This window comes from Cetorhinus maximus, chromosome 14, assembly GCF_964194155.1.
Source record: "Cetorhinus maximus chromosome 14, sCetMax3.hap1.1, whole genome shotgun sequence".
In the NCBI taxonomy this organism is placed as follows: Eukaryota; Metazoa; Chordata; class Chondrichthyes; order Lamniformes; family Cetorhinidae; genus Cetorhinus; species Cetorhinus maximus.
The window spans coordinates 68,395,279-68,420,640 of record NC_135892.1 but is presented as its reverse complement, the minus strand read 5'-3'; the positions used below and the strand labels follow the sequence as shown (position 1 = coordinate 68,420,640).

The 25,362-nt window shown below is 43.8% G+C and overlaps 1 protein-coding gene across 4 annotated transcripts in view; it reads right to left on the bottom strand.

Moving 5' to 3' along the window:
• The window catches only part of tatdn3 (TatD DNase domain containing 3), a 95,979-nt gene that overhangs the window by 52,735 nt on the left and 17,882 nt on the right, over positions 1–25,362 (bottom strand). For 3 of the 4 annotated variants that reach the window (XM_078557037.1, XM_078557039.1, XM_078557040.1), the window contains exons 2-5: positions 22,677–22,709; positions 18,898–18,971; positions 10,926–11,010; positions 10,127–10,189 (exon numbers count right to left, since the gene is read on the bottom strand). In XM_078557037.1, coding sequence (XP_078413163.1) covers positions 10,127–10,189; positions 10,926–11,010; positions 18,898–18,971; positions 22,677–22,709 — 255 coding nt within the window. The remainder of the gene's footprint in view (positions 1–10,126; positions 10,190–10,925; positions 11,011–18,897; positions 18,972–22,676; positions 22,710–25,362) is intronic. The other variant, XM_078557041.1, reaches the window with a different exon arrangement.

Genomic DNA, 25,362 nt, shown 5'->3' with positions numbered 1-25,362 from the left:
ACCCTGCGTCATTTCAATTTTCAGGTCAGCGGGGGAGCAGCCGAATCAGCTGTGCGCCCACCGACCTGTCAATGGCCTATTGAGGCCATTTAAAAAGTAATTGACAAAATTAATGGACCTGCCCGTCCAACCTTAAGGTTGGTGGGCAGGCTGGGAGCCCTGGCAGGCTTCAAAAGAAGCATGAAACCTCATCCACGGGCGGGATGAGGTTTCATGAGGGTTTTTATAAATCGAACATTTATTAAATTTTAAGTAATGGACATGTCCCAACTCACATGAGGGGACATGTAAGGGAAATTTTGTTTGTGTGCCTTTACGATTTTTAAATTTGGCACCGATCTCCTTGAGGCAGTACTTAGCCTCAGGGAGATGAGCGCACTCTTTCGTGCACATGCGCGAGAAAGCGCACTCCCGGCTGAAGGAACCCACCCCCCTGCCATCCCCCCACCCCAGCCCGGACAGGGAGCGCATAGCGCTTCCTGGCAGACATCATGCTGGGCGGGCCTTAATTAGCCCGCCCATGTAAAATGGCGGTGCCCCCCCGATTGGGGGCGCCGATCAGAGGCACGCCTGCCCGCACCCGCTCCTGCACTTCCCCCGCAACAGGGGGAATATTCTTCCCAGAGAGATCTGTGGATTCACATATCTAAATCCTTGTAGTTGGAAGGACAAGTTGAGAAAGCTATTTAAAAAGCATGTGGAATTCATGGGGCAGAATTTTCCCCCCTTCAGGGAGGAAGTTGATGGGTGGGCGCACTTCCGATCGGCGCCCCCGATCGGAGGCACAGCACCATTTTACGTGGGCGGGCCTTAATTGGCCCGCCCAGCGTGACATCCGCAGGGAAGCGCTATGCGCTCCCTGTGTGGCTGGGGGAGAATGCCTAAAATCGAGAGTGGGCTCTTTCGCGCATGCGCACGAAAGAGCGCACTCATCTCCCTGAGGCTAAGTGCTGCCTCAGGGTGATCGCCTCTACTTTCAAAAATATTAAAATTAGAAAAGAAAACATTCCCTTACATGTCCCCTCATGTGACAAGGTCATGAGTTGGGACATATTCATAATTTCCAAAAAAACTTTACTAAAATTTTTAAAACCCTACATGAAACCTCATCCCGCCTGTGGATGAGGTTTCATGTTTTTTCTACTTCCTGCCGGGGCTCCTGGCCTGCCTGCCAACCTTAAGGTTGGACGGGCAGGTCTACTAATTACTTTAATTGCCTCTGTCAATGGCCTCAATTGGCCATTGACAGGTCGGTGGGCGCACAGCTGATTTTGCTGCACCCCCGCCTTCCTGAAAATTTAAATGGGGCGCGGTGACGTCGGGAGTTCCGCCCAACTTCATTGTGCGTCATTTTACGTGTCGGCGAGCGGGCCCTGTCCCCGCTCGCCGATGATAAAATCCTGCACATGGTGAAGCCATAGAGTACAAAAGCAAGGAAGTTATGCTGAACCTTTGTAAATCACTGATTATGCATCAGCTTAAATACTGTGTCAAATTTAGAAATAATGTCAAGGCCTTTGAGAAGCTGCAGAGGAGAATTACCTGAATTATGCCAAGGATGAGAAATTTCACTTTTGGAAGACAGGTTAGGGAAGCTGAGATTTTTATGTATTCTTTCATGGGTTTGGGCATTACTGGCAATGTCAACATTTGTTGTCCACCACTAATTGCCTTTTGAGGGCAGTTAAGCATGAACCACATTGGGCATTAGTGAACCAGTTTTTACAATAATCAATGATAATTTCATGGTCACTATTCCAGGTATTTTTGTTGATTAATTAATCTAATTTATTAATTGAGTTTAAAATCCACTAGCTGCCATCATGGGATTTGAACCCTATTCCCCAGAGCATTTGCCTGGGCCTCTGGATTACTAGTCCAGTGACATTACCACTATGCCACCATTTTACAGCAGAGAACGTTAATGGGAGATTCAATAAAAGGTTCAACATTAGGAGGGATTTTCATCCATTAATTAAGGAAAACTATTTCCTCTGCCAGGAGGCTTGATAACCAGAGTTTGCATATTTAAGATAAGTTTTTAAAGAACCAGTGGGAGATCAGGAGAATTTTGTTTCCGTAGTGAGTTGTGAACATCTGAAATGTACTGACTAAAAAGATGGTGGAAGCTGACTGAATAGTAGCTTTCAAATGGGAATCAGATATATATCTGAACAGGTAAGACTTTCTGCACTATAGGGAAATAGCAGGGAATGGACTTAATTGGATCGCTCTTTCAGGCATGAAAGGCTGAATGGCCTTCTGCCATGCTATATGATTCTATGAACTGGTTTTTGGAAACTATCTGCTCAAATAGTCCAGTACTAAAATATTTTAGGATCAGTATGCCAGATGCGGCTTTGTATGTGTATTATCTTTAGTTTCAAAATTTAATATCATTTTCAGATGATTCTGTTATTTAGGTGTTACTCCAGGCTGAAATTGGACAGTTTAAGAGCTTATATACTTTAACTAATGAAGACAGAAAATTTATCTCTGATTTGTCTCAAAGCCATCAATTTTGTTTTAAAAACAACACTATATTGGGCCAGAAATTGCTGCAATGAGGGGCTTGGCAGCAAATGGCTTTAATTGGACTTCTATGCTCAGTACTGACATTGCACTATATTTTCAACAACAACTTATATTTATAAAGCAACATTACCGTAATAAAATATCCCAAGGCACTTCAGAGGAGCATTATAAGCAAAATTTTACAGTGAGTCACATAAGTAGAAATTAGGACAGATTAGCCTTAGTCAAAGTTTAGTCAAAGAGGTAGGTTTTAAGGAGTCTCTTAAAGGAGAAAAAGTGAGGTAGAGAGGCAGAGAAGTTTAGGGAAGGAATTCCAGAGCTTCGGCCTCAGCAGTTGAAGGCACTCCCACCAATGGTGGAGCAAGTAATATTGGGGATGCTTAAGAGGACAGAATTAGAGGAGTGCAGATATCTTAGAGGGCTGTAGGGCTGGAGAAGATTACACAAGCAGGGAGGGATGAGTTCAATGGAGGGATTTGTATACAAAATGAGAATCTTAAAATTGAGATATTGCTTAACCTGGAGCCAATGTAGGTCAGCAAGCACAGAGGTGTTAGGTGAACAGGACTTGGTGCAAGTTAGGACACAGGCAACAGAGTTTTGGATGACCTCAAGATTATGAAGGATAAAGCAATAGAGGCTGGCCAGGAGTGTGTTGGAATTGTCAAGTCAAGGTGTAACAAAGGCCCAAATGAGGGTTTCAGCAGCAGATTGATTGAAGCAGGGATGGAATCAAGCGATTTTACACAGGTAGTTTTAGTGATGTTGCAGATATGAGGTCAGAAGCTCATCTTAGGGTCATACATAACACCAAGGTTGTGAACAGTTTGGTTCAGTCTCAGGCAGTCGAAAGGTGAGGGATGGAGTTGGTGGCTTGGGAATGAAAATTATGACAGGGTCCAAAATTAATGGGCGCAATTTTAACTCTATGTGAATGGACTTTGAGTGAGCTAAATTCTCATTCAATTTTTAATGGCTTTGGTCTTCCTAATATTTAATTAGAGGAAATTTCTGCTCATCCAATACTGGATGTGGGACATGCAGTCTAACCATTTAGAGACAGTGGAGATTGATAGTGGTGAGGTACGGCGTACAGTGTTGTCAGCATAATTATGGTCACTGATGCCTGTTTCAGATGATATTGGCAAGGGGCAGCATGTAGATGAGAAATAGGAGGGGAAGGGAGGGAAGCCATTGTAGGTGATTGCCTGGCTACATTTAGAGAGATAAGAGTGGAACCAGTAAATGCAGTCCCATCTACCTGGATGACGGTGGACAGGCATTGTAGAAAGATAGTGTCGGCAACCTTGTCAAAGGCTGCAGACAAGTCAGGGATGATGAGTGTACCTTTGTCACAGTCATGCAGGATGTAATTTGTCAGTTTGATAAGAGCTGTTTCAATAATGTGGCAGGGTGGAAATCTTATTGGAGGGTTCAAACTTAAGAGTTTCTAGAAAGCCAAGCACAGATTTGAGATGGCAACATGTCCAAGGACTTTGGAGAGGAAAGGGAGGTTGGAGATGAGGTGGTAATTTTAAAGATTAATTTGTAAATTTGGGAGGAGTAATGATGGTGGATTTGAAGGGGAGGGTCAAACTTGAGGAGAGCGAAACATTAACAATTTCAGTTAACATAGGAGCCAGGAAGCGAAGTTGTGTGACCAACAATTTAATGGGAACAGGCTCAAGGGAGCAGGAGGTTGGTGTCGTGGACAAGTTGAGCTCGGAGAGGACATGAGGGAAGATAGGAGAGAAACCAGAGAAAAATGAGAGTTCAGGACTGGAGCCAGGGAAAACTTTAGGGGAACTTTGACCTGGCGGGCGAGAGGAAGAGTGGGTACTGGCTGAGACAGTTGATCGGATGGTCTCAATCTTAGTGACAATGAAGTCCATGAACTCCTCAGACATGTTTTTGGAGGCGAGGGTAAAGGAGACGGGTGAGAGAGGTTTAAGAACATGGTTTTCTGTACAGAAAAGAAGTCAGGTGTTCCCTTTACCTTTCAGGATGATCCTAAGATAGTGAGCAGTTTTGGCAGACAAGAGCAGGAGACCATGCTGCTTTATGTTCTCCAGCCAGACCTAACTCCCTAAATTCAGACTGCAGGACCACATCCCTCTTTCTACCTGTGTCATTGATACCGATGTGGACTACAACTGCTAGCTGTTCACCCTCCCACCTCAGGGTGCTCTGCAGCTGCACAGTGACGTTAAAAATTTCAATCTCCAAACTAAAAGTTATATTCCTGAAACATATGAATAACATTGTCCCTTAATCTTATCCTTCATGTAAACTCCCGAATCCTATTTCAGGGCCATCCCCTTCTCCCTGTTATCTCACGTGGCCTCGGTATTCCCTTATATCAGAAACAGATATAGTCATCTCTGAACACTTCCTTGTATCACTCTCTATACACATTCCCCTCCAAACCCTACCTCCTTCTGTATATACCCCTGGAAAAAATCTCTTTCCCAAATCGCTTACAACTGCATTTTCAAAATCACAAATGTCTCGAGCCTTTGGCCTTCATTAAACACAATATTTCTGCAGCTATTGTTCTGCTCAACCACACCCTAAACTCAACCTTTGATGCCACAGTCTCCTTTGAAACCAATACCCTCTCTCACTCTAGCCAACCCCCTGGTAAGGCTTTCATCTCCGCTCCCTTAAGTCCAAAGGGTAGACACTTGAACAGATATGGCCAATCACTGCCAGGTCTGGCTGGAGCACATAAGGCAGAGGGGAGCAAGAGTTCCTTGAGTATGTTCATGAAAATTTTCTTCAGCAGTATGTTTCCAGACCAACGAGGAAGGAGACCTGCAAACCTGGTTCTTGGGAATGAGGTGGGCCAAGTGGATCAAGTGTCAGTAGGAGAACATTTAGGGACATTGATCATTGTATCATACGTTTTAGGCTGACTATGGAAAAGGACAAAGAACAGTCCAGAGTAAGAAAATATAACTGGGGAAAAGTCAACTTCAATGGGGTAAGAATGGATCTGGACCAAATAAAGTTAAAGGTTGATAGGAAAAATGGTACCTAATAAACCTTCAAAGAAGAGATGATTCGGGCACAATCAAGGTATAGTCTCTTGGAAGGGAAAGATAGGGCAAACAAAACCAGAGCTCCCTGGATGATAAATTAAGATAAAGAAGAAAAAGTGTGCTTCTGACAGGTGTCAGTTAGAAAATACAATTGAAAACCAAAGTGAATTTAAAAGGTTCAGAGGAGAGGTGAAGAAGCAAATAAGAGAAGCAAAGAGGGAGTATGAAAAGATACTGGCAGCTGGCATAAAAGGGAATCTCAAAGTCTTCTATAGGCATATAAATAGTAAAATAGTGGTAAAAGGAGGTGTAGGCCCAATTAGGGACCAAAACAGGGATTTACACATGGGGGCAAATGAATACTTTGCATCTGTCTTTATGAAGGAAGAAGATGCTACCCAGGGCATGGTAAAAGATGAGGTAATTCAGACACTGAATGGGGTTAAAATTGAAAAGGAGGAGGTATTGGATAGGTTTCCTGTACACAAAGTTGATAAGACACGGGGACCAGATGAGATGCATCCAACGAGACAGAGGGAAATGACAGTGGAAATTGCACAGACACTGGCCATAATTTTTCAGTCTCCTTTAGACTCGGGGGTTGTCCCAGAGGACTGGAGAATTGCAAACATTATACCCTTGTTCAAAAAAGTATGTAAAGATAACCCCAGCAACTACAGGCTAGTCAGTTTAACTTCAGTGGTGGGGAAACTTCTAAAAACAATAATTCGGGACAAAATGAATAGTCACATGGACAAATGCAGGTTAATTAAGGAAAAAAAACATGGATTTCTTAAGGGAAAATCATGTTTAACTAACTTGTTGGAGTTTTTTGAAGAGATAACAGAGAAGCTTGATTAGGGCAATGCGGTTGATGTGGTGTACATGAACTTCCAAAAGGCGTTTGATACAGTGCTGCACAACTGACTTGTGAGCAAAGTTAGAGCTCATGGAATAAAAGGGATAGTAGTAACATGAAAATGGAATTGGCTAGTGACAGGAAACAAAGAGTGGTTAATGGATGCTTTTCATGCTGGAGGAATGTTTGTAGTGGAGTTCCCCAGGGCCAACATTAGGGCCCTTTCTTTTCCTGATATATATTAATGACCTAGACCTTGATGTACAGGCTACAATTTCAAAGTTTGCAGATGATACAAAACTTGGAAGCATTGTGAACTGTGAGGAGGATAGTGTAGAACTTCAAAGGGACATGGACAAGTTAGTGGAACGGGTGGACCAATGGCAGATGAAGTTCAATGCTGAGAAATGTGAAGGGATTCATTTTGGTAGGAACAACATGGAAAGACAATATAAAATAAAGGGTACAACTCTAAAAGGGTGCAGGAACAGAGGGATCTGGGAGTATATGTGCTCAAATCATTGAGGATAATTTTCTCCCGTTGGGCGGGCCGGTTGGGAGCGGGCGCGGAGCCGATCGCCGCCCGCGATTGGCTACGTGCCGCCATTTTACATGGGCAGGCCAATTAACACCCACCCAGCGTGACGTGTGCCCGGAAGCGCTCAGCGCTACCTCTGCAGGCAGGGAGGGGGAGGAGAGAGAGTCAGGGCCTGCGCTCTTCCACGCATGCAGCAAACCTTAAGGTTGGACGGGCAGCCCTGTCATTATCTTTAATTGATTTATTAATGGCCTTAACAGGCCTTTGATATTTCAGCGGGTGCACAGCCAACTCTGGTGCGCACCTGCTGAATAGAGGATCGAATGATGCGTGGTGACGTCGAGATGCACACCCAATGTCACCACGCGTCGGCGTACGGGGCCCACCCCTGCAAGTCCAACAGAAAATTCTCCCCATTGAAGGGGGCAGGACAGGCTGAGAGAGCAATTAATAAAGCATACAGTGACCTGGGCTTTATTAATAGGGGCATAGAGTGCAAGAGCAAGGAGGTTATATTGAATTTGTGTAAGTCACTAGTTCAGCCTCAGCTGGAGTATCACAACCAGTTCTGTACAGTGCACTTTAGAGAGGATATGAAGGCATTAGAGGGGGTGCAGAAAAGATTCACAAGAATAGTTCCAGGGATGAGGAACTTCAGTTATGAACATAGATTGGAGAAGTTAGGACTGTTTTCCTAAGAGAAAGGAAGGTTGAGAGGAGATTTGATAGACATATTCAAAATCATGAAGGGTCTAGACAGAGTAGATAGGGAGAAACTGTTCTTACTCATGAAAGGTCAAGAAAGAGAGGGCACAGATTTAAAGTAATTAGTAAAGTAAGCAAATGAGGAGAAACTTTTTTACACAGTGAGTGGTTAGGATTTGGAACGCACTGCGAGAATGTGGTGGAGGCAGGTTCAATTGAAGCATCCAAAAGGGAATTATACTGTTATATGAAAAGGAAGAATGTGCAGGGTTACGGGGAGAAGGCAGGGCAATGACACTAAGTGAGTTGCTCATTCGGAGAGCCGATACAGACACAATGGGCCAAATGGCCTCCTTATGCACCGTAACAATTCTGTGATTCTGTGAAATGAAAACTCCCGGTTCGAGAAGTTAGTTAAACAGACCTGGATTAATTGCAATTTAAAGGATGGCCTATGTTTATTTAATAAGGTTAGAGTTGGAAGTGGGAAAACACTAATCAATGGGTGACCCTCTCTGATTTCCCTGGTGGAGACGGGATGGCTACAGTTGTCTCATTAAGTGGTGTAAATTATTTATATGGCTTCCCCAAACAAAGGGAAGGGTTGAGAATTGGGGATAATTAGTTTAAATTTCTATCTGGGACATCCCGTGTGGGCTACGTCACCATGGGGATAGAATGCAGGAAGCTATTTTGGTTTTGTGTTTAATCTCTAAGATTTCTCACAGAAACAGTTAGTTGAAGTCTGGGTCAGTCTGGGAGCAGCTTTAGACAAGCAGAGAGAGCATCTGCCAGGAGCTGTAGACCAGTAGCAGAGGGCTATCAGAAACCAAGGGTGTTTTTTGATTTGGAGTCACTAAGCAAGAATGCAGTGAGACTCATGCTTGGGATGGCGAGTCCACAGTCGTGAAGTGATGAAGGAGAGTTGGAGGGTCACCTAGCCTGATGCAAGTGAAAGGACCCTAAGAAATTTCATACTTCAGACAATAACAGGAACACTAAGGAGAATCAAAGTGAATTCATGAGCACTGTGGAACACCTTGGTTTGGTCCCAGGATAAGTGAAGGAACCCTCAAGATCCTGTAGAATATAGGGGAACTCTTGGGCGGAAATAAAAGCAAAACGAGGAGTGTGTTGTTAAGATTTCTGGGTTTAAAGTATAAGTGTTTATGAAACATAATGTTGTTAGTAGTACATGCTTTGTTTAAGTCTTGTAATTAAAAGTTTCTGTTTAAAACCCTCTTTGTGAAATCTTGTGGTGTAATTCTTTCAGTTAATAACTGGGAGTTTGAATTTCTTTTTAAAGGTTAATGGTCTCCACCGAGATCATAAGAAGGATAAGAGGACAATGAACTCAGAGAAGTTTGAAATCATTAAGAATAAGAAGCCACTCCATACAACGAGTAACCCAGCTGTGTTTGGGAATTGCTGTATTGGTCTTCAAGAAGTAAAGGAGTGGGTAGCCATAAAAAATGTACCAACACTATTGATCCATGAAGTATAGAATCTGGGCTCATTCATCATGATCAGTAACAGTGGAATACCCACTGGGTTTGCCATTGTACTGCTTTCACAGGAACATGTTTGCCTTCTACCATCCCGGTATTTGCATGATGCAATGCTAATGGAGTTATTGACTAATATAACCATCAATCGCTATCAATTAGTCTACAAAAACCCTAAAATAATACAAAGAAAATCACAATGGTATTCAAATATCCAAAGTCAACTTTTTCTTCCCCAGCATATTGCACATATTACATGTCATGTCTCAAATTACTGTACTCATTTAGTATATGCCAAAATGTTATCTTGTGAAAAAAGCTCAATTTTTAAAAAAAACTCATTCATCTCAAGCTCTAGAATTACAGGGATATAAAAGTTACACAATGAGATTACGTGATTAAATTATATCACATGTAAATTACAGATGTTTTATAAATGCAAAACAAAATCAGAATTACCTGGAAAAACTCAGCAGGTCTGGCAGCATCGGTGGAGAAGAAAAGAGTCGACATTTCGAGTCCTCACGACCCTTCAACAGAACTGAGTATAGTTAGGAGAGGGGTGAAATATAAGCTGGTCACTGAGAAAGGAAATATGGCTGTGAAAGTGGGTGTCACTGAGAAAGGAAATATGGCTGTGAAAGCGGGTGTCACTGAGAAAGGAAATATGGCTGTGAAAGCGTATAAATGCATGTTGTTCTTATGCAAAAGTAAACCACCAGTGAGTCTGGCCTACATAACGCACTCATGTATCCTCCATGTGTTTTGCTTTTTGGGAGCAGTAGTGCACCACACCATTGATGCAGCAACAATGTATAATAATCACAACAATAAACTTCATTTTGATCAGACAACTTATTTCTAGCTGATACTGATTTCCTTGTAATCAAGATTTATATCCCAAGAATAGAATAGAAAACCTGAAATGCTGAATTGAAATTACCTCTCCAATTGCCAGTAAATATTCTTTATATTTTTCTATCAATGGAAGTGCAGCCTGCAAATCCTGGAAAAGAGAAAATGATTTTTAATAAAGAGAACGTCTTTTCAGATTTTGCAGAAATGGAACATCTCATGGTGTGCCCCATTAGTTCTAGGGTTTAACATTTTTGCCCACAAACTTGCTGGCAGTTTGAGCACAGCATGGGCAACAGGTCATCTGGGATCTTAGTAAACAACAGAACAAAAAGGGTATCTCCTTAACCAATGAGATAAAAAGATTGAGCAATAAACAGAGAAAGGATTGAGGGGGAGGCTGAATTAAAGTGGCTGAATTCATTGTCAAACAGACACAGAAAGAAATGGAGAGGGGAAGAGAAAGGTTAGATTAAGAGAGGGAAAAAACAGATCGAAAGAAAAAAATATTTCTAAAATTTAAAAGCAGCATTTTTAACATTGTCAACAAACAATTCACAACCTAAAGCCATTATAATTGTTATAATTATAATTGTTTACTTTCTGGACAAGCGAGGTTGATTGGTAGTCACATCTGCTAACAGGCACTCTTATTTTATACTCTTATTTTAAAATTAATTTGTGTAGAACCTTGAGTATTTGGCTACTGCCTCTGACCTGCCCTGGCTAAAGAATCTATCCAAACTCCCAAATAATATGTTTCATATGAGTTAACCCCTGTGCACTAGCTTACTGATAAAAAAGCATCTTCATATCAGCTTATCAGAAATTCCATCAATGTCAATTAGGCAAAAAATCTTGAAAAATGTGTTTTGCCTTGAGATTACCTGAAGAGTGGCAGCACGTTGTTCATGTGGTGGATTTCCTTGCACTGGATGAACACCAAGACATGGGAGCACAAACCCAGAATACCTGAAAATATGAGTTTAAAGTTATATTATCAATAAGTATAAGCTACATAAAGAAACCATAGAAGGTAAACAGAAAGGGTATCATAGGGCCTGAACTTCCTCGGAGTGGCAATCAGCATTGGATTGTTGCTCTGCTCCCAGTTTCTTACATGAAATCCTGTCTTGCCCAACCTTCCAACTCAGGCTGGGTGAGATCTGGGCAGTGCAGCGCATCCCCAGGGCCTAGCATTGAGTGCAGCTGTCGAAGGGAAGGAAGCCACAGCCTTTTTATGGCACGAGCTGACATAAGGCAGGTAAGTTAAAGGTCCAGTGCAGTTTAAAGATCTTTGACAAGCCAGGGAGAAAATATGGGTATAAGGTAAGTGGGTAGGATTTGCAGGGGTGGGGTAGTTGAGGGGGGTGAAGACCTTAGTGGTGGGGGTGAGGGCCTCGGGGGTGGGTTGGGGTTTGGGCCTCAGGGAGATGGTGGGGGGGGCCGGGTCTCAGGGGGGAGGGGCGTCAGGCCTCAGGGGAGGGGTGGAGGAGTCGGGTCTCAAGGGGTGGAGGGGGTTGGGTGGAGGGGGGGGTGTGTGGTTGTGGCCTAACGAAGGGGTGATGGGATGGAGGGCTTGGGCCTCAGGGGGTTGTAGGTCTCAGGGGGGAGGCTTCAGGGATGTGGGGAGTTCGGGCCTCGGGGGTGGGAGTATCGGGGGTGGCAAGGTGGGATTGACCTTGGGGGGGTGTTGGGACTCGGTGGAGGGATGGCATGCTTTGGGGATGTTCGGACTTGGGGGTGGGTGTAGTGTCAAGCCTTAGGGATCCGATGGGAGGTGGAGCCCTCGAGGAATTGTGCCAAGACTTGGGATGAAGGGGGCTGGGCCTCATGGGAGGTGGGGGTGGGGCCCGGGGGGGAGGGTGTCATGGGGCGTCAGGCCTCAGGGGGTGGGTCAGGTCAGGACTCGGGGGGTGTTTGGGTGGAGCAATCCCGTGGGTTGGGGAGTTCCTGTCTCAGGTGTGGTGCCTTGGGGGTGAGGGGTGTCCCATGGGGGATGATGTTGGCATGTGGGGGTGGAGGGAGGCTCCTGTGGCGGGGTGGGGGAGTCCCCTGGGGGATTGGGGGTTTGGAAGAGTACCATGGGGGGGCACTGGGACTAGGGCAAGTCCCCTGGAGGTTCGGGGATGGGGGGAGTCTTGTGAGGGGGTCGGTGTGGGTCTGTGCAATAGTTACCCAGAAGTTAGAAGAGGTTTTAAGTCTTCTAGCTTTTTCTGAGTAACTATTGGCGTGACCCAGTCAGAACCATGTGAAGTTAATGATTTAAATCACATTTTTGGATGGTTCTCAGTGCAGGGCAATTGCCCAGGGGAAGTTTGCACTTATGCAATTGCTGGGCAAACCTTACTTGTGCACTTCCGAAGGGGATTTCTCCAGCGCATCTTTGGGGAACACCCCTTACAAAACCCTGAAGCTCGGCAGTTGCGGCCCTAGTGTTTTCAGTCATGAAATCTTCACAATGACTTAACCTGCATTTAATTCACTTTAACAGAGCCTGTTATTGTTTAACAAAAATAGAATTACCTGGAAAAACTCAGCAAGTCTGGCAGCATCGGCGGAGAAGAAAAGAGTCGACGTTTCAAGTCCTCATGACCTTCTGCTGAAGGGTCATGAGGACTCGAAACGTCGACTCTTTTCTTCTCCGCCGATGCTGCCAGATTTGCTGAGTTTTTCCAGGTAATTCTGTTTTTGTTTTGGATTTCCAGCATCCGCAGTAGTTTTTTGTTTTTTTCCCTGTCATTGTTTAGGCTGTTTAGACACCATCTTTTTTTCAACAGTTGTGTCAGGCTACTCAAGAACCAGTTACACAATACCTCAGAGTGTTGTTGTTCACTAGTACTTACAAGTTAATTGCATCAGCAAATCCTTCATACAATTGAAATGTTACTTAGAATTAACAGCACAGAAACAGACTGTTCAGCCCAAAAGGTCTATGCTGCTGTTTATACCCCATGAGTCTTTTCGCACCTTACTTCACCTTACCCTCTCAACATTTTCTTCCCTCATGCATTTACCTAGTGTCCCCTTCAATGCATCTATGTTTATTGCCTCAACTACTCCATGCAATAGCAAATCTAAATATGTCAATGCATAAGTCTGGAGTCTCACATTAGTGCAAGCCATATGATTGAGGTCACCTATTTTGTATGCCTTGGATGCCATAAAATTTAAAATCCATCAAATAATAAAAGTCAACAGATCACAGGGCATCCAGCTAAAATGTAAGACTGGTTAATGATATGTCCACCTGATCAGATCTACTTTGATCTTGGTGTTTATACTTGAAGCAGTATAAATGCTTTATCTATTCTGCAGTTTCCCTTCTTCACTTGCTTACAATGTAATTTTAACAGATTCTATGACTGTATCTGATTGCAATGTTGATACTGTCAAGTCAGTGCAAGGTTACATATTTCCAGACGCTATTCAATACTTTGCAAGTTCTGACAGGAATATATGGGTGGTTTTCTCTGCACTGGTGAGAAAGTAGCATCTTCATAACAGAGTGGTGTGAATCTACATGCAATTTTACAAAATGTGCAAAAGGCAGCCAATTAACAGGGTGAAATAAGATGGAACAGGACAGGGAGGAATTTATGAGAACAAGCTGTCCAAAACAATAATCACTGATGTTAGCAACCAACAAAAAAAATCAATACCACAGATATATGAATGATGCAGGAAATAACTATCAGAAATAATAAAATGTGCTTCAACTGCTCTATCACTCATTTTATCAAAAGAAAATTCTATCCAACAAAATGACAGCTGAAGATCCTTCAAATAAGTAGTGTAAAAATGTCAGAAATGTTAAACCATGGAAAAAATGATTAAATGATTTTCTTGAACACAAGTAAGTTCAAGACCTTGAGTCTGCTTGAAGATTACTGTTTTCCTTCTTTAAAAGTCAGTGGTTCAGACTAGATATGGTTCCACGAGCACCAGCAGCTTGTTAAAATCATTCATATGAAACACTAATTAGTGAGTGTTGGAAGTGGGCCAACAACACTAAGCTTGATCCTGTCTTCTCCCAACATTTACATATGAATACTCTTCCAGCAGGAATCAGACCTTTCCTTTCTTCCCAGGGCTAAAGTCAGAAGTAGGACTCTGTTATGGCACAGCGGATGGTAAATGCTGAGCTGTTCAAATTCCACAGGGAAACTTGAAACAACTAACACAACTATTTTACAATTTATATTTATTTCGAGGTGCATGCCTTGAATTCAGTAGTAATAAGACCACGGAGTCTTATAGGTTTTTTACGAAACAAAATGAAACCTTTATTGATTAAAAAAATGATCTTAAGCACATAAATAGGTTTAAAAGTTACTAATATGATAACTCCTAGCTCCCCTAGTTAATCTAACTCCCAGTTACACCTCCATTAAGGCAACAGTAAAACACAGATTTTAAAAGGCCCAGGCAAAGCAACACGATACCCTGAACAGTCAAATTCAAAGTGAGTTTTCTTCACTTCAGTTCATGTAGACAGCAACTTGAGGCTTAGAGGCTGGAGGCTTTTCACATTTGTTAGATCTTAGAATGTTTTCTCTTACACATGACCTCATCTCCTTTATACAGGTTTCTCCCATTTTAATGTAAATCCCATTGTCCCAATATGTGTTTTCAACTCTACTTTTCTAATAATAAAAATCTTTCATAGTACCAATTTTATCAGTAAGCTTTGGGAAAAATAAACACACTGTTTGGCTTCTTCTGGCTCAGTGTAACATTTCACCAACTCTTTTGAAATTCAAATTACTCTGGTTTATCTAAAAATGCAAATTTTCCCTTTATATCTCGCATTCTAAAACTTCAGCCATGTTTACCTATTTAACATTTCAAACCTAGCTTATCTTCTGATACATCAAGGTCTTCAGACCAGCTGCCTTTAATTCAACTAAGTCCCACACACAGACCCCACTATTCTTACCCTCCAATAAATTCCAATAACATTATGCAAATTATTATATTTTCCTGACAACTCCCACCGTCATCCTGGTTTAAATCAATGATTTATCCCAGACCAGAAATCAAATCTGTGAGCTTCCTTTGATATATAGCTCAATGCATATCACACAATGCTTTCACTCATTCAATGGTATAGCTTTCTGTTTCTGTTCAAATTAGAGTCACGCAATTTGTAAAATATAATCATGATACACAGATTATATCAACCAGGATAATAGGCCAGAATACAACCAAAACCTTCTGCCAGACTAGCAACTTCAATAAATTTTCTTCTTGTCCGAAATCAAAGGAGCAATTTTTTTTCCCTTGGGCGGGGCTGAGTACACAATTAGAATAGATTCGGTGACTAGATTTGTTAACAGTGATGAAATATGTTTGGTATTTCTGAACAAATGGCATCCCATAGCATCACTCAAGTTCTGACATGACATATGGGCTGTTCTCTCCACACAAGTTAGAAAGGAGCATCATCAAAACCAAGGAACTTGAATCTATGTTTATCTCAGAAATTTAACAAACAACAATAGAAGAGTGATTAAAAATGTTTATGGTATTAGGGGAAACAATTAAATAGGCAACCTGTACAAAAAATATGCAATTGGCGACAACACCCAATGGGGAGGAGCTATATGATTGAAAAACAGTAAAGTAATTATTAACACTAATTGTGATATTAGGGGAGACAATTAGATAGGTGCCTTGTGGGATTGTTGGGTAGGGAGGAACTATGAGACCATATAACCATAAAAGAACATTTTAAAGTATTTGTGATACTAGGTGAGACAATGAGATGGCTATCTTGTATACAAATGTGTTATTTGTGATAACATAAGAAGGTAGAAATAGAGAATGGAGAGGAAATGTGAGGGCAACCTATTATTCATAATTTTAGAGGCAGAAAATGATGAATATCTGTACCAGTTGGTACTGGAAAACCACAGCATTAAATTGTAGACAAACCTATACTATATGTGCCATTATTTATTTCACTGAAAAAAAAATTCTGCCATCAACATTCCCATCTAAACTGCATGAAGAACACTGAGTACCTTAATGACTCTTTAGTAAATGTACCACCTGGTCTGATAATGAGCTAAACAGAACATGACGATCCCAGGTAGAATTTCACCCTTCCCGGGAGGTGGGTTGGTGGGGATTGGGACTGGGCATCATGGTCACCACATATCCACCCACCCCCACCCCACGGGTATTTTACTCATGACGGAGGAAGCTTCAGGTGGCCCCCTTGCCCTTGGGTCAACTGATGCCCTTGACCGGACAATTAATGATCACTTATGAGCCTCTTCCTAGTGCCACTAAGGTTTTACCTACGGCAGGGGAAGCCAGTGCCAAGAGTCCCAGCCACCCAGCAAAACCTGAGAGTTTTGTGATTGGGCTGAGCCGGGGTGGGGTGCCTTGTCATTGGACACCCTGTGCCCATCAGAGGCCCTCCTCCCTCAACATATTTCACCCCGCCCCTCCATCACATTTCCCCTGCAAACCTCCCCATGTCGATCCTGCTCCCCCAACCCCCTTGGCCAGAGCCCCCAGCCTGTCCCCAGCAAGACCCTGGACTTATTTGTCTGGGCTCCATGCTGCACATCTTCGGGGACTCACTGTAGTTCCAGAGGTAGCCACCACTCCTGGTGATGCTGGTGGGACAAGAGAGTTACCAGCCATTTGATTGGCCAGCAGTTCTCTGAGACAGGGCATCCTCTCTGATGAGGGAAGAATGCCTGCCTTGAGCCAATTCAAGACCTGACAGCCATTAAATCGCTGCAGGCGAGCCAGCCAAGCGCAGGCAGGCTCACCACCAACTTTCACACTGACGAGAGCATACCCCACTTCCAGTGCATAATCAGCCCATGGTTTGTGTTTTCAGACCATTTCAGCCAGACCAACGGTGGAGGCACTACAATTGCCCTCAGAAGCAAAAGTCAATGCTAATGCTCTCCTTTCTAGGAAAGGGGTAAAAACTAGCAATGGCTTGTCCTCTTAATTTTTAATCAGTAACTACTTCCAGAAGGTGCAAATGTGCAGAATTCAGGGTAGATTTTCAACTTAAGGTCCAGGGGTATTGCGATCGGCCAACCATTATAGAAACTGCTCAATTTTCATTTCTACAATGAGGAGAATGAAACCCTGCTGTGGTGTGCCAATGATTCAACAGCCTTCGAATAGTAAGTGTCAAGGCTCACATATGAAAAATGGCCATGGGGTCAAAGGGGCTACCAAATTCATTTTTGGCAGTTAACAAACATGCAAGTTCCAAAAGACATTCAGTATTCAAAAGGGTTAATCTGTGCTATTTTATTTCAGTGTACCAGTGGCAAAACACTTGCTTTGGCAGGTTTTTTTTTGCAGTTCACTGCTGTTACGGCTAGTTTACTTTGAACATGCATCCTTTAGGTGAATCTGATTGCAGGAGCTGCCAAAGCCAAAGGAAGAGTGCCCGAAAGAATAGTGCCTGAAAGTGCCAACACCTTTAAGAAGAAGAAAAGCGAAAGAAAGTAGAAAATTTGTTAAAAGGTATTACTTTTGAAATAGCTGCCACATTCTATTAGTTTAAATCATTTTCTCATAAAATTTGATTCAAGATTTTGCTAGCTTGTTCTAAATATCTGTCTTTGTTTCAAATGGATTGAGCTCGCCAAGATGTAGCTCAAAAAGAAGACACATTACACTTGAATAGTCAAATGAAAGAGTGTAACAGTCCTTCTATCAAGTAGGTCATTTTGCTCTTGTGGTACTCTTATGTTACTTATTATTAAACCGCATGATATGGCCTTGACCTGTTTTCATAAGTCCGTTTGAAATGCAAAGGAATTTAAATTATGCCGATAGACTTGCAGTTTATTTGAATTTTGAATTCTTAATTTGCAAGATTCCATTCAAACATTTCACAACTAAGAAACGAAGTATTTTAAGAACAACTAGTATTTATATTGAATCTTTACAGTACAAAAGCGTCCCAGACATGTAATTCTAAAATAAGGATGCTGAACCATATAAAGGATGCTTCTAAAAAGAAAGGATGCTGAACCAAAGAAGATAATAGATGGAGAGAAAGCTTGATAAAAAAGGTGGATTTTAAAGAGGGTCATAAAGGGGAAGAGGAAGGTGGAGAGGTTAGAGAGTGAAGTTCAAGCAGTTGAAAGCACAGCCAAAGGTGGGGCAAAGGAAGGAACATTGCACAAGAGGCCAAAATCAGATGGGTTTGGCATGCAGCTACATGGCAATTTCAACACTGAAGATGTAGTTTTCAATAATGGTTCATGTATGGTTAAGATATATATTCACCATGAATAATTAGCTCAAGTGATTTCCTTCAAGTATGGGCTGAGCACTATCCAACTGATCCCCAAATGGTTGCACGCCATGTTATTTTGGGCCCAGATTTTCCCTCCCAGGTCAGGTGCACAGAGACGGGAGAATTCCCAGCTCTGCAAACCTGACCTTTAAAAATAGCTGCCTGCAATCAATTTTCATTCTGGGATAGATTAGAAGTTGGGCCTGCCGCTACCCAGGACGAGAGATGGGGCTGCTGGGTGCAGAGGTGAGCTGTGCAGAGGGCCTGCTGAAGTGCTGCGGCACTTTTTTAAAGTTATTTTTAAAATGATTTAAACAAAAAACATCCCTCCAGCCCACACCACCTCACACCCCCCACACATTACCCATGTCCCATTCCTGCCAACCTGTGCCACCTCATTGCCCCCCACCCAGCCCCCATGGCCCCTCACACCCCCATGCCAAACCATGCCCTCCACCCATCGTCCTTACCCCTTCCATGCAAACTCACATCACATTTACCACTGAATTATCAGGATGCTTTATGGCTTAGATATTTTACAAATAAATGTGCAAAAGGTATGGGATACATACTTGTCTGAAAGCTCGATAAGCCTTTCAAATTCTCCAGAATGCTCTGCTACTGCCACAAGAGCTAGAAGTCCAGCCTGTAAAGAACAAAAAATGCTGCAATGGATAATCATACTCACATCAACAACAGCTGTATGTATGCCTACAGGATGTAATCCAGAAACACTGTTGCTCAGCTCTAATTAAAGACTAAACAATCAACAGGCATGGTAGCTAAGGTGCTAACCCAGCTTGCCACACCTTTCTCCACATCAGCTGGAGTGCCAGTTGTGATACGGAGTCTATTACATTGTTTACTATACCATGAGCTGTCTGTGAAATATCCAGACCGCACATGGGCAGAAACACATCATTCTCAACACATTCTCATCAAACTATTCACGTTGAAAATATTGGTCAATCAGGGTAAAATTCATACTTAACAGACTGTTAAATTGCAGGCCTGGAATTTCCTCGGAAATGTTCAGACTCCATTGTTGTAATTTCGCCGGAAGTGCAGCGGAAGCCCTATTCTGGGTTGCCACCACATTTCCCAAGAAGTTATGGCAGTGGAGCTGGAGAAGCTCTGAGCACATTTCTGACTAGGGTTAATAACCTAATGTCCTTTAAGAAAGGGAATCTGCTGTCCTTACCTGGTCTGGCCTACATGTGACTCCAGATCCACAGTCATGTAGTTGACTCTTAAATGTCCTCTGAAATGGCCTAGAAGGCCACTCAGTTGTATCAAACCGCTAGAAAGTCAATAAGGAATGAAACTGGATGGACAACCCAGCATTGACCTAGACACCGGAAACGACAATGGTAATCAGCCCTGCCGACCCTGCAAATTCCTCCCTACTAACATCTGGGGGCTTGTGCCAAAATTTGGAGAGCTGTTTCACAGATTAGTCAAGCAACAGCCTGACATAATCAAACTTACGGAATCATACCTTACAAATAATGTACCAAACCCCACCATCACAAACCCCGAGTATGTCCTGTCCCACCGGCAGGACAGACCCAGCAGAAGTGGCGGCACAGTGGTATACAGTTGGAAGGAAATTGCCCTGGGAGTCCACAACATCGACTCCAGACCCCTTGACGTCTCATGACATCAAGTTAAACATGGGCAAGGAAACGTCCTGCTGGTAACCATGAACGCCACCCTGCTGCCGTCACCGCCATTCCCCCCTCCCCAGCCCCACCCTCAGCTGATGAATCAGTACTCCTCCATGTTGAACACCATTTGGGGGAATCATTATGGGTGGCAAGGGCACAGAATGTACTCTGGGTGGGGCACTTCATTGTCCATGACCAAGAGCAGCTCGGTAGCACTACAACAAACTGAGCTGGCCAAGTCATAAAGGACATAGCTGCTAGACTGGGTCTTCAACAGGTAGTGATGGGACCAACAAGAGGGAAAAACATACTTGACCTCATCCCAACCAACTTGCCTGCTGCAGATGCATCTGTCCATGACAGTACTGGTAGGAGTGACCATCACACAGCCTTGGTGGAGACCAAGTTCTGTCTTCAAATTGAGGATACCCTCCAACATGTTGTGTGGCACTACCACTGTGCTAAATGGGATAGATTTCAAACAGATCTAGCAACTCAAAACTGGGCATCCATGAGGCGCTGTGGATCATCATCAGCAGCAACATTGTACTCAACCACAATCTGTAAGCTCACGGCCTGGTATATCCCCTACTCTACCATTGCCACCAAGCCAGGGGATCAACCCTGGTTCCATGAAGAGTGCAGGGGGGCATGCCAGGAGCACCAGGCATTCCTGAAATTGAGATGTCAACCTGGTGAAGCTACAACACAGGTCTGCTTGTGTGCAAAACACCATAAGCAACAAGTGATAGAGCTAAGCGATTCCACAACCAACGGATTAAGTCTAAGCTCTGCAGTCCTGCCACATCCAGTCGTGAATGGTGGTGCACAATTAAACAACTCACTGCGGTGGAGGCTTCACAAATATCCCCATCTTCAATGATGGGGGAACCTAGCACATCAGTGCAAAAGATAAGACTGAAGCATTCGTAACAATCTCCAGAACTGCCGAGTGGATGATCCGCCTCGCCCTCCTCTGGAGGATCCCAGCATTGCAGATGTCAGTCTTCAGATTCACTCCATGTGATACCAAAAAAATGGCTGAAGGCACTCCAAAGGCTATGGGCCCTGTTAATATTCTGGCAATAGTACTGAAGACTTGTGCTCTAGAACTTGCCACGCCCCTAGCCAAGCTGTTCCAGTACAGCTACATCACTGGCATCTCCCAGGCAATGTGGAAAATTGCTCAGAAATGTCATGTGCACAAAAAGCAGGCAAATCCAACCTGGCCAATTACTGCTCCATCAGTCTGCTCTCAATCATCAGTAAAGTGATGGAAGTTGTCATCAACAGCGCTATCAAGCGGCACTTGCTTAGCAATAACCTGCTCACTGACACTCAGTTTGGGTTCCACCAGGGTCACTCAGCTCCTAACCTCATTACAGCCTTGGTTCAAACATGGACAAAAGAACTGAACTCGAGGTGAGGTGAGGGTGACTGCCCTTGACAGCAAGGCAGCATTTGACCGAGTGTGGCATCAAGGAGCCCTAGCAAAACTGCAGGCAATGGGAATCAGGGGGAAAACTCTCCTTTGGTTGGAGTAAAACCTAGCACAAAGGAATATGGCTGTGGTTGTTGGAGGTCAATCGTCTCAGCTCCAGGACATCACTCAGTTCCTCAGGGTAGTGTCCTAGGCCCAACCATCTTCAGCTGCTTCATCAATGATCTTCCCTCCGTCATAAGAAGATGTTCGCTGATAATTGCACAATGTTCAGCACCATTTGCGACTCCTCAGACACTGAAGCAGTCCCTGTCCAAATGCAGCATGACCTGGTCAATATCCAGGCTTGGGCTGACAAGCGGCAAGTAACATTCGCGCCACACAAGTGCCAGGCAATGACCATCTCCAACAAGAGAGAATCTAAACATCGCCCCTTGACATTCAATTGCATTACCATTGCTGAATCTCCCACTATCAACATCCTGGGAGTTTCCATTAACCAGAAACTAAACTGGACTAGCCATAACTACTGTGGCTACAACAGGTCAGAGGCTGGGAATCCTGCAGGGAGTAACTCATCTCCTGACTCCCCAAAGCCTGTCCACATCTACAGGGCACAAGTCAGGAGTGTGATGGAATACTTTCCACTTGCCTGGATGAGTGCAGCTCCAACAACACTCAAGAAGCAAGACACCATCCAGGTCAAGCTTGATTGGCACCACATCCACAATCATTCACTCCCTCCACCACCGATGCACAGTAGCAGCAGTGTGTACCATCTACAAGATGCACTGCAGGAACTCATCAAGACTTCTTAGACAGCACCTTCCAAACTCACAACCACTACCATCTAGAAGGACAAGGACAGCAGACACATGGGAACACCACCACCTGGAATTTCCCCACCAAGCTACTCACCATCCTAACTTGAAAATATATCGCCATTCCTTCACCGTTGCTGGGTCAAAATCCTGAAACTCTCTCCCTAACAGCACTGTGGGGGTGTACATACATCACATGGACTGCAGTGGTTCAAGAAGGCAGCTCACCATCAGCTTCTCAAGGGCAATTAGGGATGGGCAATAAATGCTGGCCTAGCCAGCGATGCCCACATCCCATGAACGAATGAAAAAAATACCAGCAATGCCAATTGAAGAATGCTTGTTTTCTATGCTTATGTGCAAATGAACATATTTGACTGTTTTATTTCATTCAGGAATTGATTAATTGAAATAAACTATACCTTTTTAGCTTGCTCTATCACTGTATTGATATCCTAAAATAAAAGCAACAAGATTAGTAATCATATCCATATCCTAATGATGGTTTTACCAAAGTTAATTTAACAAAGATAATTGTGCAAATTTATAATCCCATTGGACATTAATGATAGCAGTGTAGTAGTGGTAATGTCACTAGACTAGCAATCCAGAGGCCCAGGCTCATGCTCTGAGGACACGGGTTCGAACAGCAGCTGGTGAAATTTAAATTCAATTAATAAATCTGGAAGTAAAAGCTGACGTTGGTAATAGTGACCGTGAAACCATTGTCGATTGTCGGAAAAACCATCTGGTTCACTTAATTCTTTAGGGGAAGAAATCTGCCATCCTTACCTGGACTGGCCCACATGTGACTCCAGACCTACAGCAATGTGGTTGACTCTTACTTGCCCTCTGAAATGGCCTAGCAAGCCACTCAGTTGTATCAAACTGCTACGAAGTCTAAAAGGAATGAAACCGGACAGACCACCTGGCATTGAACTAGGCATCAGAAACGATAACAGCACACCCAGCCCTGTCGACCCTGCAAAGCCCATGACAGGATTGGTAGGAGTGCCCACCGCACAGTCCTTGTAGAGACAAAGTCACATTTTCACATACCCTCCATCACCACCGTGCTAAATGGGATAGATTCTGAACAGATCTAGCAACTCAAAACTGGTCATCCATGAGGTGCAGTGGACCATCAGCAGCAGCAGAATTGTATACAACTGCAATCTGGAACCTCATGCCTGGTATGTCCCCCACTCTACCATTATCATCAAGCTGGGGGATCAACCCTGGTTGAATGAAGAATGCAGGAGGGCTTGCCAGGAGCAGCACCAGGCATTCCTGAAAATGTGGTGTCAACCTGATGAAGCTACAACACATGACTACTTGAATGCCAAACAATAGACACATCATGTGATGGGCTGAACTAAGTGATCCCACAGCCAACAGATCAGATCTAAGTTCTGCATTCCAGCCACATCCAGGCATGAATGGTGGTGGACAATCAAACAACTCACTAGAGGAGGAGGCTCCTCAAATATCCCCATCCTCAATGATGGTGGAGCACAGCACATCAGTGCAAAAGAAAAAACTGAAGCACTTGCAGCAATCTTCAGCTAAAAGTGTCAAATGGATGATCCATCTCAGCCTCCTCCTGAGGTCACCAGTATCACAGATGCCAGTCTTCCTTCAATTCGATTCGCTCCCCATGATACCAAGAAACAGCTGAAGGTACTGAATACAGCAAAGGCTATGGGTCGTGACATCTTTCCAGCAATAGTACTGAAGATGTGCTCCAGAACTAGCTGCGCCCCTAGCCAAGTTATTTCAGTACAGCTACAATACTGGCATCCATCCGGCAATGTGGAAAATTGACCAGGTATGTCCTGTCCAAAAAAAGCAGGACAAATCCAACCAGACCAATTACTGCCCTATCAGTCTACTCTCGATCATCAGCAAAGTGATGGAAGATGTCATCGACAGTGCTATCAAGCAGCACCTACTCAGAAATAACCTGTTCACTGATGCTCAGTTTGGGTTCTGCCAGGGCCACTAAGCTCCTGATCTCACCATGAACAAAAGAGCTGAACTCCAGAGGTGAGATGAGAGTGACTGCTCTTGACATCATGGCAGCTTTGACCGAGTGTGGTCTCAAGGAGCCTTAGCAAAAGTGAAGTCAATGACAATAAGGGGGGGTAACTTCCCACTGGTTGGAGTCACGCCTAGCACAAAGGAAGATGGTTGTGGTTGTTGGAGGTCAATCATCTCAGTTCCAGGATATTACTGCAGGAGTTCCTCAGGGTTGTGTCCTAGGCCCAACCATTCTCAGCTGTTTCATCAATGACCTTCCCTGGATCAAAAAGTCTGAAGTGGAGATGTTCACAGATGATTGGACAACATTCAGCACCATTCGTGACTCCTCAGACACTGAAACAGTCCGTGCCCGTATGCAGCAAGACCTGGAAAACATTCAGGCTTGGGCTGATAAGTAGCAAGTAACATTTGCGCCACACAAGTGCCAGGCAAGGACCATTTCCAACAAGAGAGAATCCAACCATCTCCCCTTGACATTAAATGGCATTACCATCACTGAATCCCCCACTATCAACATCCTGGGGTGTTACCATTGACTAGAAACTGAACTGAACTAGCCACATAAATCATGTGGCTACAAGAGCAGGTCAGAGGCTGGGAATTCTGCAGCGAGTACCTTACCTCCTAACTACCCAAAGCCTGTCCACCATCTACAAGGCACAAATCAGGAATGTGATGGAATACTCTCCGCTTGCTTGCATGAGTGCAGCTCGAACAACACTCAAGAAGCTCGACACCATCCAGGACAAAGCAGCCCACCTGATTGGCACTGCATCCATCATTTCACCCTTTCAACATTCACTCCTTTCACCACCAATGCACAATGCCAGCAGTGTGTACCATCTACAAGATGCACTGCAGGAACTCACCAAGGCTTCTTCAACAGCACCCTCCAAACCTGCGACCTCTACCACCTAGAAGGACAAGGGCAGTAGATGCATGGGAACACCACCATTTGCAAGTTCCCCTCTAAGCCACACACCATCCTAATTTGGAACTATATCACATTCCTTCACTGGGTCTAAATCCTGGGGACGGCCTAACAGCACTGTTGGTGTACCTATA